The 16,526-nt window shown below is 55.6% G+C and overlaps 1 protein-coding gene across 1 annotated transcript in view; it reads left to right on the forward strand.

Annotated features, from left to right (window-relative positions):
• Positions 1 to 16,526, forward strand: part of COL6A1 (collagen type VI alpha 1 chain) — a 32,987-nt gene that overhangs the window by 14,369 nt on the left and 2,092 nt on the right. The window contains exons 20-33 of the mRNA XM_064279591.1: positions 549 to 611; positions 8,830 to 8,892; positions 9,714 to 9,776; positions 9,999 to 10,049; positions 10,261 to 10,296; positions 10,706 to 10,768; positions 10,973 to 11,038; positions 11,654 to 11,689; positions 12,291 to 12,327; positions 12,718 to 12,726; positions 13,829 to 13,962; positions 14,690 to 14,799; positions 14,887 to 15,070; positions 15,609 to 15,789. Of these exons, the coding sequence (XP_064135661.1) occupies positions 549 to 611; positions 8,830 to 8,892; positions 9,714 to 9,776; positions 9,999 to 10,049; positions 10,261 to 10,296; positions 10,706 to 10,768; positions 10,973 to 11,038; positions 11,654 to 11,689; positions 12,291 to 12,327; positions 12,718 to 12,726; positions 13,829 to 13,962; positions 14,690 to 14,799; positions 14,887 to 15,070; positions 15,609 to 15,789 (1,096 nt within the window). The remainder of the gene's footprint in view (positions 1 to 548; positions 612 to 8,829; positions 8,893 to 9,713; positions 9,777 to 9,998; positions 10,050 to 10,260; positions 10,297 to 10,705; positions 10,769 to 10,972; positions 11,039 to 11,653; positions 11,690 to 12,290; positions 12,328 to 12,717; positions 12,727 to 13,828; positions 13,963 to 14,689; positions 14,800 to 14,886; positions 15,071 to 15,608; positions 15,790 to 16,526) is intronic.

Consider the following 16,526-nt stretch of genomic DNA (forward strand, 5'->3'; position numbering starts at 1 on the left):
GGGTCCCTCTCACCAGGACCCCTTGGACTGGGTGGAAAGTCTCCCTGGGCCCATGCTGGGGGCGGGGGGCGGGGTACAGGAGGGTATAGAGCAAATCACTGATTGATGGATGGTGAGCCCAACCAAGACCAAGACCCAGGGAGGGGACTTAGCTCAAGGCTAGGTAGAGGCTTTGTGACCCCTTCCTGCTCCCTGGAGGTCCCCAGAACCTCCTGTCAGGGGAGACGTCCCAGAACACCAGTAACGAGGCCTTTGAGCCCCCCAGCTATGCCCCCTCTGAGATCAGGAGCTGGAAGTTAGTCCTGGACCAGGGGAGGGGCGGGGCGGGGCACCCAACACTAGGCCACTTCCCGAACCCCGGAAAATGAGAAAGCAGGGGTCCAGGGGACAAAGTAGTAAACTGATGAAGCTGCCCCTCAGGTGCCCTGAAAAAGAGCTCGTTACTTCTGGTAAAATGTGGAGAGTCGAGAGGAGGCGCAGCAGCCTGGTGGTCAGTCTGATGGTGGCCATGCAGCTGGAGCTCACACTCACAGGGTGTTTCTCCCCAGGGCGAAGCTGGACCCCAAGGTGACCAGGGAAGAGAAGGCCCGGTCGGCGTCCCTGGGGACCCGGTAAGGACCCTGCCTATTAGGTGGACAAGCTGAGTTGGCCAGTACAGGCCCTGCAGGCAGAAAGGCTCCAGTGAGTTTGTCCCTCTCCACCTGCCTCAGGGTGTCTCCTGCAGGGGGTTCTTGGTGGCTGAGGTGGCCGAGGTCTGGGGCCAGCCACAGAAGGCTGGGGTGGGCTGGAAGCTGTGTTGGAAGGGCGTGGTTCCTATGGCACCAGATGTTCAGCGGCAGGACCCAGACCTTCAAGTCAGCAGGACATCGCCCTCCCCAGAGTCCTGAACCAAGAGGGCAGCCTAAGCCTAGAAGGTGCCCATGAGGCGTTCTCTGCAAAAGTGCTCATCACTTCTGGTAAAATACGGAGAGTTTGGAGGAGGGGTAGCAGCCTGGGGGTCAGCCTGATGGTGGCCAAACCCAGCCCTGCAGCCATTCCCCCCACCCCCTCTGCAGGGCTTGTGGGGAGGGGTCAGCAGCCTGAGGGGTGCAGTGAGGGGTGTAGAGACAGGGTGAGAGCTGGGGAGCTGGGTTCAGGTGGGGACAGGGTGGAAGGGGCCATTGGCAGACTGTCCACTGAGCCTGTGCAGTGCTCAGAAGCAGAACCCATGGGCTCTTGCACTGTCCCTGGTGGACAAGGAGACAGGAGACCTCCGTGGAAGAGCACTGGGTCCCTGGGACCCCGACACGGGAGGCACATGGGCATGGCACTCTGCATGAGAGATGTGTTCTCAGGCAAGGGACCGCTCTGTGCTGCTTGTTGATGGGTTAGGAAACAGGTGTGAGATCCTGGCTAGAGGTCAATTTGGGAGTGTCAGTACATGGAAGGTTCTAGAATCCCCAGGTATGGATGAGTCCTCCCAGTGATGGTGCCGGGGAGGGGAAGAAAGTGCCAACCTGAAAAAAGAAGAGAGCCTGACCTGGGGGAGCAGACTGGCGGGAGGAGGAGTTGGGGTCCCAGTCCCTGACTCCGGGGGGAGAGGGGGTGGAGGAGGGGAGACAAGGGAGCCACCCGTCAGAGAAGCGGTGACTGCCCTGCCCTCAGAGAATGCAGGCTCATCATTGCCCTCTTGAGCACCTGCCCAGGTACCACAGGTCTGAAATGCCATGCACAGGTGAGGGGAGGTGAGGGCTGGGTGGGAGGATGAAAAAGTGAATGGCATAGAGGAGACTGCTGGAGCATATGGTCAATATGATGTGTGAAACTCAATGAGCAGGTGTGAGACTGGATGTGTGGGCTTCTTGGCGGTGGCTGTAGAAGTGAGGAGTGGTCTCCATAGACCCACTGCTGTTCCTGGGCCTTGCTCTGGGGCTGGGGGTGGCTTCCGGGCCCCCTTATTGGCCAGCTCCCTCTCCTAAATCTCCCTCAATGCCCCGGGCCAGGGGTCCTGTGAGCCCATCACTCCTGTAGCCTGGATCTTTCGAGGGAGCATTGAAAGGGGGGCGTCTCAGTTTCCCTTGGCTGCAGTCACAACTCACCGCAAACCGGGTGACTTATAGGACAGAAATTTATTTTCTCGAAGTTCTTGAGGCTAAAAGTCTAAGTTTAGGGTGACAGCCAGGCCATGCTCCCTCTGTCCACTCCAGGGGAGGATCCTTCTTCGTCTCTCCCAGCTTCTGTAGCCATAGGCGTCTCTTAGGGTTCCTTGGAGTCTAGATGTGTTTTTCCATGGTGTCTTCTCTCTATGCCTCTCCCTGAGAACGCTACTCAGATAGGATTAGGACCTACCCTGCTCCAGTATGACCTCACTTCTGCAAAGGCCGTATTTCCAAACAAAGTGACATTCACAGGTACAGGGTTGAGGACTTCAACACATCTTTTGGGGGACACAATTCAGCCCATAATACAGAACATACAGCTTAGCAGCACATGGAGCTTGCCTGGGGCTGGGACCAGGCACCAGGAGGCCAGACTCCAATGGGCTCTGCTTGCCATTCTTGCGGCCTTACCTGCATTCCTGGCTCTGAGGACCCCCTTCCCTGTCCACCCTGCCCAGCTGGGGTGAGGACTTAGTGTGTGACTGCCGTACCGATGGGGGACTGTCTGGTGTAACGTCCATTTGTATCATCTCACAGCTAGTTAGGCCTGGACAATTTTTTTTTAAAATATGGGAAAGCTGTGGTATTTCCCACCCCTGATGCAAGTGGGGAGCCCTGGTGGCACAGTGGTTAAGAGCTCGGCTGCTAAGGTTGGCAGTTCCAATCCACCAGCCACTCCTTGGAAACCCTATGGGGCAGTTCTGCTCTGTCCTATAGGGTCACTATGAGTTGGAATCGACTCAATGGCAACGGGTCTGGTTTGGTTTGATTTGAGGCTGGTGGGAACATGTGTTTGTTGAATGGAACCCACCAGCCGTGGGCTCTGATCTTTGCCCTTCACTTGATCCCCCACTCTGGAGGCCCAGTGACAATGTCTGGGTGGTACTTACACACTCCTGCACGCTGAGGGTCTCCCCGCCTGCTACTGAGAGCGCAGAGCAACTCTCCAGGTGCCCACCTCCCAGAGCCAGCTGCTTCCACCATCTTGAGAGCATCAGGTAGTCCTGTGCGCTAAGATTTCTCCCTTTGTGCAACCTTTGGTTTTGTGGTGCCTGCTGCCCTCAAGTGCCTGCCCACCCTTTGTCCCTTAACCTGGGGCACAAAGCATCAGGCCACACAGACACTCACCAAAGATGGGGTTTCTGTGAAGGTCATTGTTTGGGGTTCCCACACCCTTCTGCTCAAACCACCTGCAGGATAAAGTACGCTGCTTGACCTGGGATGGGGGACATAGGGTGGGGGACATGGGGTGTGGAGAGTGTGGAGGAGGTGGCCTTTGAGCTGGGCTCAGAGAGTGAGGTGAGGAGGAGACTCTTGCTGCCATGGCATGGGGGCTGGGAAGCACAGAGCTGTGGGTTGGAGAGATGAAGATGACCTTAGTGGCCGGTGGCTGGAGGGAGTGGGTATGGGCATGGGCCCGAAGCTGGGTGAGGGCCAGAGAGGGTGGCCACAGGACACGAGGGGACTTGGTCCTTGTCTTCATGTTTTTTGGTTACTTTTCTTATGGACAGAAATTAGGAATTGTAAGCTTTAAAAAAAAAAAGTAAGCCACAGCAGCCGTGCCATGGCAGCGCAGAGCAGTTGGGGAATCCTGATGGAGTGTTATGATCACACCTTGGGTTCATTCCCGGGAGAGGGGAGAGGGGGACATGGACCTGTTTATGAGATAAATATGGATACTATTCAAGGTGGCCAGGAGAGCTCGGTGGAAAACTTGCCTCACACAGTAAAAATTGTTGAAGCCATCTGCCCGAGGAACGTGTCTGCTCCCCAGCCTGGGGCCACGTGTGTGCAGAGGCGGCATCTCTGGGCTCTGGGGCTGCAGCTGCCCTGGCCCGGGCTGCCCTCTAATGAGACCAGCGCGTGACTGTTGCTGGTTCTCTGTCTTCTTGGCAGTAAAAGGGGGATAACGTGTCTCAAATAAAACAAGGCTTAGAAGTGCTTTGAGCACTTAGACAGAGACTTCTCTATGAACAGAAAGGGATCCCACCAGGTTTTCGTTTGTTTCAAATAGAAGAAATACATTCACAGGGCTAAAATTAATGACTAGCTCCAACAGGAGAAAGACACAAAACGAAAAATAGGAGTTTCCTTTTCCTTCTCTCTCCCGTCCCCAACCCCCCAAAGGTATTATTTTTTAGTTTCTTGTGAATTCTTCTAGAAAAAGTATTACGTATGTGCAGGTGTGAGCGTGTATCTATTATGTGTACAAACAGAAGCACGTTGTGATACTTGTCTCCTCTAATTCATCTCAGATATTTTCCATGTGGAACCCACAGGCTCAGCTCAGCCTTCTTTACGGTTTCAGAGTATTCCACTGTGTGTAACCTTGCCGAGTGTATTTACGCGGTCCTCTACGAATATGGGAAAGCTCTTATTTTTTTTCTACAAATATGGGAAACCCTGGTGGCATAGTGGTTAAGAGTTCAGCTGCTAACCAACAGGATGGCAGTTCAAATCTACCAGGTGCTCCTTGGAAATCCTATGGGGCAGTTCTACTCTATCCCATAGGGTCACTATGAGTCGGAATTGACTCGATGGCAATGAGTTTGGTTTTGGGGGGCAGTTTTCTATTAATGCATAGAGATGGTCTCCAGCAATTTGCTTTACAGAAAAATATTGTGATAAATGTCTCTCTGTTTGTCTTGTCAGCCTATCTGTCTATCCATATATCCAGCCATTCATCACCTATTTACCTGTCTAGCCATCTATCTGCAGCCCACTCATCCAGCTCTTATCTATTTATTCATCTATTTATCCATCCATCCATTCATCTATCCACCTATCATTGGTCTAGCTCTCCATCCACCCACTCATCCATTCATCCGTCCACACACTCACACATCCATTCATCTACCCTTCCACCCACCCATCATCCATCTATCTTATCTATCAATCTATCGATCTATCAATCGATCTTTCTCTACTTATCTGCCATCTATCCATCTATAATCTATCTATCTGGAAATACTTCCAAGACTATATCCAGAGGATAAATTCATAGCAGCAGAATTTCTTGGCCAAGTCCTGTATGTATGTGTATGGGTATTGGTGTTTGCCAAATAATTCTACAAAAAAGTAGCCCCAACTTACAGTCTCCCAAGAGTAGAAAAGAGTGACTGTACCCCACGCCTTCATCAACACTAGGTATGATCAAGCGTCAAAAGTACATTTCTGCCTCTCAGGTGAAGATGCATGTCCTGCCTTGGTTTGGATGACTTCTGCTTATGCCTTTCAGTCTCCAGGCCTTCGGTGTTTTTCTTTCTGTCTGTTCACTCAGCGTGTTCATTTTCCCAATGGATTCCACGTGTTCCTCATGTTGGTCTGTGTGAGGTTCTTATCCACACGGAGATCTTTTTTTTTTTTTTTTCAAATTTCGCATCTGTGTTCTGACTTTGTGGTACTTTCAAAGTGCAGGAAGTTATACTATGTCATTAAATGCATCCATCCTTTTCTCTGTGGCTTTTATTTAGCATCTCTGCTCATTTACAAGGCTCCAAGCACATCCACTTATTTTTGTTGTATTTTTATCCTTTAGGCTTTGATTAGTTTAAAACACATGTTGTTGGGTTAGAAGTGAAATGAAATCTAGCTTGACTTTTTCTGCCAACGGTGAGCCAGTTGTCACAATTTATCATGTAAGCCCTCTTCCTCCCAGTGGTTAAAATGCACGTTTGTCAAGCTCTAAATTTCGTTTCCTTGCCTAAGTCTCATCTGGAATTGCTCTTGGAAACTCTTGATCTTTTTCCCCCCCAGTTCCAATGATTGTAATTACTGTGGCTTCAGAGTGTGCTTTAATGGAGTTCCCGGGTAGTGCAAACAGTTAAACGTGCTCAGCTGCTAACTGAAAGGTTGGTGGTTCAAGTCCTTTGAAGAAAGGCCTGGTGATCTACTTCTGAAAATTCAGCCATTGAAAACTCCTGTGGAGCGCAGTTCTACCCTGACACAAATGGGGTTGCCACGAATTGGGGTTAACTTGATGACAACCGGTAAAATTATGCCTTAATATATGGGGTCGCTATGAGTCGAAATCAACTCGATGGCACTGGGTTTGGTTTGGTTTTGGTTTTACCAGGCCAGCCGGCCCTGCTTCCTGGTTGCTTTGAGGCTTCTCTGCTCTTCTTGGGCTTCAAAGCCTCCCGGTAGTCACTCAGGGACACAGGAGAGTCTCTGCTTTTGGGATCAAAACAACCTTTACACCAAATGTTTGGGGCTCCTAACTCGTGGCAAATGAGGTCAGATTCTGAACAAGGGCAGCTGTTTTAATTCACTGGTCACCCAGCAGGAGTGGACCTCAATCTCTGGGAAGATACAAGGGACTATAACAGTTGAAGCCACATTTTTATTTCCAAGCATGCTTCTATGTTGCTAAATTAAAAATATCGGTGTACAGGGTTCTGGACCAGGACAGGGCTTGGCAGGTGGAGTCTGTGCTGGGCTGGCCACACCCAGGCCTGACCCCAGTGTACTGCTTTTGGCCAAGGACGGAGGAACCCGACATATTCCCGGAGAAGCACGTGTCCCTGACTTCTGATCTTACTGCTTCTGCTCTAACTCCTGGTGCTCCTGGCCCTCAGAGCCAGTCTCCACATGGTCTCTCCTGGGGTAGGACAAAGCCAACAGGGAAGTAGGATTTGGAAGCATACAACCCCACAGCAGGTCAGTAGGGGGAAGAGACTGTCAGAGTTAGCTTTGGGGTCCTGCTGCATCACATCTGCCAGGCAGCCAAGCCCACCTGAACATCCCTATTGCGCTCTGGGTCCCCCAAAGCTGGTTCTTTCCTGTGTTCAGAGGAGCATAAACCAGAGCAAAAATGGTGGCAGGATCCAGGTTCCCAAATGCAGATGAAGGGATGTAGATGGAACTGCCTCACCACATGTCAGTGTTGTTGGGACACACGCTGGCTTTCAGAGCACATTTGCTCCTGGCTGCTAGAATACCTTCACTTCTTTCCCTGCAGAAACATTTAGTAAATTGTTCTGAGACATCACTAGCCTGGGAGACTAAACACTGAGTATGCGTGCTCGGGGACTGGGCTTGTGTTACACGTTCTTACAGCATCTGATTGTTTTAGGTTTCCTGTTTGCAAAGTAAGTAATATGCACTGTAAGAAGAGTGTCAGTGTAAGGACGAGAGGGAATCCCACCACCTGCCCAGGCTGTAGAGACTCCTGGTGCCGCAGGGTGGGCTGCTTCCTCTGGGTCTCCCCACCCTTTGGGAAGCTCATGCCTCCACGGGGACCTGCCAAGTCCCAGAGGCTCAGCTTCTGCTCTGAAGAATCCCTGCCTTCCTCCATATCTATGGCCCAACCCAAGACAAACCACTCGTGACCCATGGCGCCCCAGTGAGATGGGCTGTTGTTCACCTGACTCTCCCTGGGAGAGGGGGCTTGGTGGTCCTGGAGCAGCACTCATCCACGCTGGCCGGCAGCCTCCCTGGAATCCATGCTGTTTCTGCCTCCAGAGCCCAGCTCCCTCCCTCCTGACACCACCATGTGCATGTGTGTAATGACCCAGCAACTGCAGACTAAACACGCAGCTCAGCTCTGGGGTCCGCACTTGTGTTTCCATGCAGACGATGTCTTGGCAAATGTATGTTTCCCAGGTCCCCAGAAAAAGAAGTTGAGAAATCCAGAAAATGGGGGAAGGTACCACCATTCTCCTGTTGTAGGTCGGGCTCTTGCTCTGCTCCTGTTAGGCCCCACCCTTTCTCTCCTCTCTACCTCCATCCATAGGTACTACCCCACATCCCTGTTTGGGTGCCAGGAACAGTGGCACCCATGGTGCTGGGCCCAAGGAGACACCCATCCAGGTGCTCTGCCAAGGCAACTCTTAGATGCTTGGCCCAGAGTTTAGGCTTTGCCTTCTTGGCTGGGGCACTGTGGTCCCAGGCATTCCCAGAGGTGTCGTGGGAGCAGAGGTGCCCATCAGCTGAGGACCTCATGCCACCCATTGCCCTCTGTCTCCCACCCCTGTGGCCTCCCTCCTGCCCCTCTTCTCATGTTCCTGAGGCAGGGTCTCAGGGCCTCTGTGCACCTCAGGAAGAAAGGGCTGCTGCCGCACCTCTGGTGGACGGGTACAAAACCCTGGGCTAAGTGTGCATGTTCACCGTCGCGTGTTAAAGCACCCGGTGCAGGGGTGTGCCGGCAGAGATGACGTGGTGAGTCAGGGCGAGGCAGCGGTGTACTAGTCAGGGCATCGGTATGCTAGTCAGGGCAGCAGTGTACTACTCAGGGCACCAGTGTACTAGTCAGGGCAGCCGTGTACTAGTCAGGGCAACCGTGCCCTAGTCGAGGCAGCAGTGCCCTAGTCGAGGCAGCTGTACAGTAGTCAGGGCAGCGGTGTACTAGTCAGGGCAGCAGTGTACTAGTCAGGGCAGTGGTGTACTGGTAAGGGCAGCCGTGCACTAGTCAGGGCAGCTGTGTACTAGAAGTCTCCCGTCTGACTGCAGAGGCCGCAGGCACATGACTGTTATCTGAACAAGTCTGTTCATCTGGACATCATAAAAATGTGTGACTTGGAGCGATTCCTGAGAGGAGGCCAGCAATAAAGGCCTGCTTGAGAAGCACCCACCTCGTGGTGGGAACAAAGAACGCCACGGAGAGACCCTGGGCAGGGAGTGGGGAGACCTGACTGCACTCGGCCCCATTCGCACTCAGAGGGTCCAACAGGGTGTGTCCATTTCTTTCCAGGGCGAGGCTGGCCCTATCGGGCCTAAAGGGTACCGAGGTGACGAGGGACCCCCAGGGCCTGAGGTGAGTAGCCCTCCTTGCCTCCTGCCTGTCCTCGAGCCTTGCCCCCTCTGCCTGATCCTGACCCCTCCCCATCCCAGGCCTCTCTGCCCCCCCCCCCCCGCCCCGCACCGTGGCATCCTCCACTCCCATTCTTTCATCCCACACCCTGGGAGGGCCCTTAGGCCTGGGAAGAAGCTGCCCTGTTCCATTTACATTATTCATGTCCTCTTTTATTTTACAGCATGTGTCCATTTTAGAAAATTTAGAAAACCCAAAATTTTAAAAATAAAATTAAAACCTTCTAAAATTCCATCACCCAGTGATTGCAAACCGGAACATTTGGTTCATTTCTTAACAGTGTCTTCCCCCACCCCTTTGTATATCATTCTTAAAATTTGGGCTTCGCAAGAATTTTTTTTTTTTCCATTATGAGCACTTTCCTAAAACCTTAAGGATTTTTAAAAACATCATCAATATGCACTTACAGTGGCCACACCTGCGGTCATACGTGTGTTTCTCCAAACTGTTGTTGGGCTGGCAGGCCGTTTGAACCTCCCTACAGGTAGCGAATTCTGCAGTAGCCCCCCCTGGCTCTCTATCCGTGTTCCCAGGTCCCTGGAATACCGGACCAAAGGTGCAGCGTATCAGAGGCCCTGTCCTACTGTGTCCATACCAGCACCAGGGACTGTCCTTCTTAGAACCTTCTGTTAATCTCTGCCTAGCTGATGCCTGAGATGCTCTGTTTTGTTTAATCCACCTTTTATCCACTTGATGTGGCCCTGTGCCTGAAGCTTGCCCTGGATTCAGCTTAGTTTTCCAGAGAAACCCTCCTCTCTCTTTAGGGTACCAGAGGTGTTCCAGGACCTGCAGGCCCCCCTGGTGACCCTGGGTTGATGGGCGACAGGGTGAGTGACCATCCACCCAAGAACAATGTGTGGCCGGATGTCGGCAGGTAGACATCCACTGAGGCACACGTTCCTGACGTGGGGGGGCTGGCACGCAGGCCTGGAGGACTGGTGGGCTGGTTGTGCCTGTCCGGATGGCCTGGAATGGCAAGGGTGTGGGATGTGGCCCCAGGCCTGGGTGGCTCCCAGAGTGACCATTGACCCTGCTTGCTCTTTCCCCAGGGTGAAGATGGCCCCCCAGGAAATGGCACCGAAGGCTTCCCCGGCTTTCCTGTAAGTTACTTGAGACATCCGCCCTGCAATGCCCACCCTGTGATGCCCACACCACCCCCGTTGACCAACCAGGCGCTCAGGCAGGCTGGGAGAATGGGCCAAAAAATCTGATGACAGGATTCTTCCCAGCTCTGGGCCCCTCATGCCTGTGTTTCTCTCACTGGCCTCCCTGTTAGAGCCTGGTGTGACTGTCCTGTCTTTCCACCTGCAGGGGTATCCAGGCAACAGAGGCCCTCCTGGGATTAACGTGAGTACATGCCCGACACTCTGCGCGCACAAACACACACACTCACAGGCCCATGTGCACGCACACACGTGCAGTCGACACACACGTGCACATTCACACGTGCACATTCGTGCACATGCACATTCACACACACGTGCACATGACACGGAACAGAGGGGGCTGAGCCTCGAGACAGCCCCACATCACATGAGGCTTGAGCACGACTCACCGCTGTCCCCTAACACCCTCAGTGGTCGCGGCAAACCCTCCCCCACCCCCAGGAAACAGCACAGCCCTGCCGGGCATACACCCTGCTCCGAGAGAGTTTAGTCAAACGCCTCGGCGGTGTGCACTCCGGCCGCTGTCCACCCCAAAGGTCGGAGCTCCCTGGGTCAGTGGACTGACCTGCATGGCTTCCTGTCACCCTCAGGGCACTAAAGGCTACCCTGGCCTCAAGGGGGATGAAGGTGATGCTGGGGACCCAGGAGAGGACGTAAGTGCTGGTCCTGGGAGGTGGGGTGGGGAGTGAGAGGCATGAACCTTGAGTCCGCCGTGAACACAGAGTGGGGTCTGCAGTTCACGTGAACAGTGCGGGGGTGCTGCTAGGGGCAGCCATGTGACCGGGACTGCTGAGGGCCTTTCTGGGTGGAAGCCTGGGCATCCAGGCATGGTGTGAAGGGATGCTATTTTCTTCCAGAACAATGATCTTTCACCCCGAGGTGCCAAAGGAGCCAAAGGGTACCGGGGCCCTGAAGGCCCACAGGTGAGGCCTCAGCTAGGTACAACCTGGGGGAGGGGCGGGGCAGGGGCTGTACCCAGGGCCGTGATGAGGGATGCGGTACAAGGAGAGGCCTAGAGGAAGGGGCAGAGGGGAAACAGTGGTGGGGAAGCCACTGGAAGGCCTTGGACACTGCAGGACAGGAGGGAAGGGGGCTGTCCTTGAGAGGGGAGCCGGTGGGGGGAGAGGGGGCAGAGGGCCCAGCATGAGGAGCAGCAGGGTCAGAGCAGGGGAGGGGGTGCCCACTAGGGTAGGGACCAAGTGGGGGGCAAAGCTGTGGCACAGCTTGGGAGTAACACCCAGGCAGCTGTGGGTCATGGGTCAGCAGCACTCAGAGACCTGTGGAAAATTCTAGGCCCTGGGTGGGTGATGGGCGGATGGTAGCCTAGCCAAAGCATCCACTTGTCCCTGGATGGGGGTCTATGTTCATTGGCAGTTTCATACCTGACCAGCTATTGTCCAGTATGGGGATCCCAGGGTCCCTGTGATATGCCCCCACAGGGAGTGGATCCTAGGTTGGGGGTGGTAGCAGGCTGGAGCAATGGGGGTCAGGGTAGGAGTTCTTGCCTCAGAGCCCCTCTCTTGTCCCTTCTTCAACAGGGACCCCCAGGACATACAGGACCACCGGGACCCGACGTAAGTGGTTACTTGGAAGCCAACCTAGGGTCCCACACTGACTGGGAACCCCGGGGCCCCGCATGTGAAAGCACATGGAGACTGGGAAGTGGAGGGTGTCACCCCACTGGGTGGCTCTGCAGGTCGCTTGGTTCCTCACGTGTCCCTGTAAGCATGGGTGAAGCAAGGCCGCTCGGAGTGCTCGCTCTGGAGCTCAGGCAGCTTGTGCCCTTCCAGCCGCCTCCCCCGCCCCCCGATCAGGCGATGCTGGTGTCTGTGCAGGAGTGAAGGGACTACGGGATGTCTGGGAGCTCCTGTGCCCTGGTCTCTGCCGCGCCTCTAGTGGGAGGTGAGGGTGGTGCGGAGCCTGGCCTCCCCAGGCAGGTTTCAGGGTATCGGACATCCCCTTAGCTGAGCCTGGTCCTGCGTCAGGACCCACAGGGAAGGGGTGGGTGGTGACCACGCGCCCCGACGCAGCCAGCATGTAATGTCAGGGCAGGGTGCACCTAGGAAGTGAAAACAGGCCCAACTCACCCTGCACGAGGTCTCAGAGGGCTGCTGGGGCAGCCTGGTGGGGAGAAGGGTAGCTTGCCATCCAGACATGTGGCTCTTCCCTCCCCAGGAGTGCGAGATTTTGGACATCATCATGAAAATGTGCTGTGAGTATCGTTGACTCTTTGCATAACGGTCTTAATTAGACAGAACACACTCCCTTCACCCCCATGACCTCTTTTTAGAGGGTGTGTCAGGAGGGGAGCAGGAGGAAGGGGCCACTGGTCACTCCAAGGGAGGGAGTGGGAGGTAGAGGCCCCCTCAACTTCCACTGGGGGCGGAGCAGTCACATGTCACTGTGACAGGTAGTCATGGGCTCCACCCACAGGCTATTCTCACATTCACCCCTCAACACCCACCCTGGGCAGCCTGTTCAGTGGCCAGGGCAGGCCAGGGAGGTGTGGGGTACTGATCCAAAGGGGTTCAGTCCCCCGATTGTGAAAACGGTGTGGGGCCTTGACTCTAGTTTAATTTCTGCTTTTTCCTCTTTTTCCTAGCTTGCTGTGGTGAGTATTTTACTCTAACTCACTAGAAAATTCCTCTGATGTTTTTACCTTTTTAGTAGAAGAACCACAGTGGGTGGCGGGGGCCAGCTCCCACTTGTCTCAGTATGTGTTCAAACAGCATTGCAGCTAACATCCACCCACCACCCACTCACCCACCAACTCACCAACCCCCTCATCCACTCACCCACCAACTCACCAACACAGTCATACATTCACCCACCAACTAATCCATCCACTCATCCGTTCACCCACCAACTCGCCCATCCACTCATCCATTCACCCACCAACTCATCAACCCACTCATCTACTCACCCACCAACTCACCCATCCACTTATCCATTCACCCACCAACTCACTAACCCTCTCATCCACTCACCCACCAACTCACCAACCCACTCATCCATTCACCACCAACTCGCCCATCCACTCTTCCATTCAACCACCAACTCACCTATCCATCCATCCATTTACCCACCAACTTGCCCATCCACCCATCCACTCACCCACCAACTCACCAACCCACTCATCCACTCACCTACCAACTCACCAACCCACTCATCCATGCACCCACCAACTCACCAACCCACTCACTCACTCTCAATCACTCATTTACCTATTCGCCCACCCATTCACCCACTCACCCACCCAGCCATGAGCTCCCCTCCCCAACCACTTGCTCCCTCACTCACCCACCTGCCCATCTACCCACCCACTCACCCATCTGCCCACACACCCACCACTTCCTCCCTCCCTCACTTCCACCAGTGAATGTCCCCCCATGCTCCTGCACACCTGGGGTACAGGGCTGTCCCCACATCCTCTTTCCCAGGACCTCTAACACCCAGTGACAGGCAGGGGCCAGACACCAGCCCCGGGACCTGTTCCTGACCCTTCTCCAGCACCAGCTCCCAGCTGGGTCTGTAGAGGGGCTGGCAGTGGTGAGGGCTGATCCAAGCTGAGAGAGGCAGTCCCACCTCTCCTGGAGCAGGGGCCATGTGGGCGGGATGGGGGCCAGGCCTCACCATCGGAGGAGGGGCAAGGCTGCTCCTGCTCTGGGTGCCAGAGAGGCCGAGGGCTGACTGTTGCCCGCCCTGCCTGGCAGAGTGCAAGTGTGGCCCCATCGACATCCTCTTCGTGCTGGACAGCTCTGAGAGCATCGGCCTGCAGAACTTTGAGATTGCCAAGGACTTCATTGTCAAGGTCATCGACCGGCTGAGCCGAGATGAGCTGGTGAAGGTGAGGCAGCCCACGCTGGGTGCCATATCCATAGGTCGGGTCAGGACACCCATGAGCATGGGCGGGGGACACACTGGTGCCCCCTGGAGGAGCACATGTCAGAGCCAATAGCCAATCAGTGTTAGAGTAGCTGGTGGGAACTCTGGGAGGCATGGCCCCAGGCTCCACTGAGTGAGGACAGGCCACCCCTCCCCAGCACCCAGTGCTGCCCTTCACAGCAAAGGGAGGTGATGGGAGATCGTGGGGACAGACACATTTAAGGAAGCCTGGAAAACAGGGGAGTCTTTGCAGACACCACGTGGCTCAGGGCCCTTCGTCATTAGAGGGGGACATGCACTTTAGTGGCCCTCACCTGACGCACTAGGCAGTCTGCGATAGCTGTGCTTCCCCATCTAACTGCCTCTTGGCCCAGCTGCTGCCGGCCCCCCACCTCAGGCTGGGGCCAGGGCGGGACCCAAGGGAGTGACGCTAGAACAGGGAGCTGGGGCCTGCAGACATCAGCCTGGTCCTCCCTCGGCTCCTGGCAGGGCCACAGCACTCCCTGTCACCCATGGCCACTGGAGACCCACGGTGAGGTGTCCCAAAACCCTGACCCCAGACCCACGAGTGCGAGAGTCATTGGGGATGCGCGTGCACCCAGGGCAGGGGCTGGGCAGGGTGCGCCCACAGGGAGAGGTGAGGTCTGACCATGGCACCCACTCCTCCCCTCTCCTCCATGACCGTGCAGTTTGAGCCGGGGCAGTCGCACGCGGGTGTGGTGCAGTACAGCCACAACCAGATGCAGGAGCATGTGGACCTGAGCAGCCCCAACATCAGGAACACACAGGAACTGAAGGAGTGAGTCCATGTGGCATGGCCGCCCAGCCATCTGAGCTACCCCTCCTCATGGGCCCCACTCTGACCCCTGGCCACCCATCCACACAGAGCCATCAAGAAGTTGCAGTGGATGGCGGGGGGCACGTTCACAGGCGAGGCCCTACAGTACACCCGGGACCGGCTGCTACCACCCTCCTCAAACAACCGCATTGCCCTGGTCATCACGGACGGCCGCTCAGACACCCAGAGGGACACCACACCCCTCAACGTGCTCTGCAGCCCTGGCATCCAGGTGGGGGCCTGCCTGTGGGAGGGGCCCCTGCGCCTGCCGGGGAGGAGGAGTGTGTGGACCCTGGTGTGAGTGCCTCCAGGCCCCAGGTGTGAGTGCAGCTGGGCCCTGGTGTGAGGAGCCTTCCCATGGAGTGAGTGGCCCTCCCATGGTGTGAGCACAGCCTGGTCCTGGTGTGAGTTTGGCCAGGCTTGGGTGTGAGCATGTCTGGGTGCTAGTATGAGTGTGACCCTCCCATGCCGTGAGCGTGGCCCAGGTCCTGGTGTGAGCAGCCCTCCCATAGTGTGAGAGTGGCCCAGTCCTGGTGTGAGCAGCCCTTCCTTGGTATGAGCTTGGCCTGGCCCTGGTGTGAGCAGCCCTCCCATGGTGTGACCGTGGCCCGGGTTCTGGTGTGAGCACCCCTCCCATGGTGTTAGCTTGGCCCGGTCCTGGTGTGAACGTGGCTGGGCCCTGATGTGAGTGTGATGGGGCCCCAGTGTGAGCAGCCCTCCTCTGGTGTGAGTGTATCCAGGTCCTGGTTTGAGCACCCCTGCCCCCATAGGTGGTCTCCGTAGGCATCATGGACCTGTTCGGCTCCTCTCCGAGCTCTGACCAGCTGAACGTCATCTCCTGCCAAGGCCTGTCATCCCAACCCCGGCCAAGCATCTCAATCGTCAAGAATAACTTCGCAGAGCTGCTGGAAGACAGCTTCCTGAAGAATGTGACTGCTGAGATCTGCATAGGTGGGCACCAGGGTTGGTCGTCAGGGTCAGGGGTCGGAAGCCCCCATATGGCTGTGCTGGAAAACAGCACCTCACAGCAGCAAGTCTGAGTCCATTTGCTCTCAGACAACACTGTGACCCACGGCCATGGGAGTCAGACATCCCAGCCCAAGGAATGGCCTCGCTACCTCGAGCCACCTCGAACTCTCACCTGGAGAGATGAGGTATCTGGAAGCTTCTCTGAGGATGTGTTGAGCACACAGGTGGTCCCAGAACTGTGGGTCTGTTCTGCGTCCCTTCCCTCTGTCCTGGGGCCTATGACCCACAAGCAAGGGCAGGCACGCTCACACATGTGTAATGTCAGCTGGAGCCTGGGCTTGCTCAGACATGTGTTTGTGCATGCTCACTGTGGCCACCCAGGGCCAGCGCAGCAGCAGACCTGCACAGGCAGCCAGCCAGCAGCCAAAGAAAGCCACTGGGGTCTCACTCGGGCCACTCTACCAACAGGCAGGTGGTCAGCATTGCTGGGGACAGCATGGCACTGGATGCGGCCCTGGACTTTTGTCCCAAGGCCCGAGTGGTCCCCTTATTGGTGCTGTGTGACCTGCAGGCCATTGTTCCCTCTGAGCCTCGGTTTCTCCATTCATGGAAAGGGCCATCATGCTCCATCCCGCCCAACTCACCACATGGTGTTAGGGCCATGAAGCACAGCCTGGGGCACCATTCTGTCACCTCCAGAGGTCCTCTTTGGTAAGGGG

This window comes from Loxodonta africana, chromosome 2 (genome assembly GCF_030014295.1).
Source record: "Loxodonta africana isolate mLoxAfr1 chromosome 2, mLoxAfr1.hap2, whole genome shotgun sequence".
Lineage (NCBI taxonomy): Eukaryota > Metazoa > Chordata > Mammalia > Proboscidea > Elephantidae > Loxodonta > Loxodonta africana.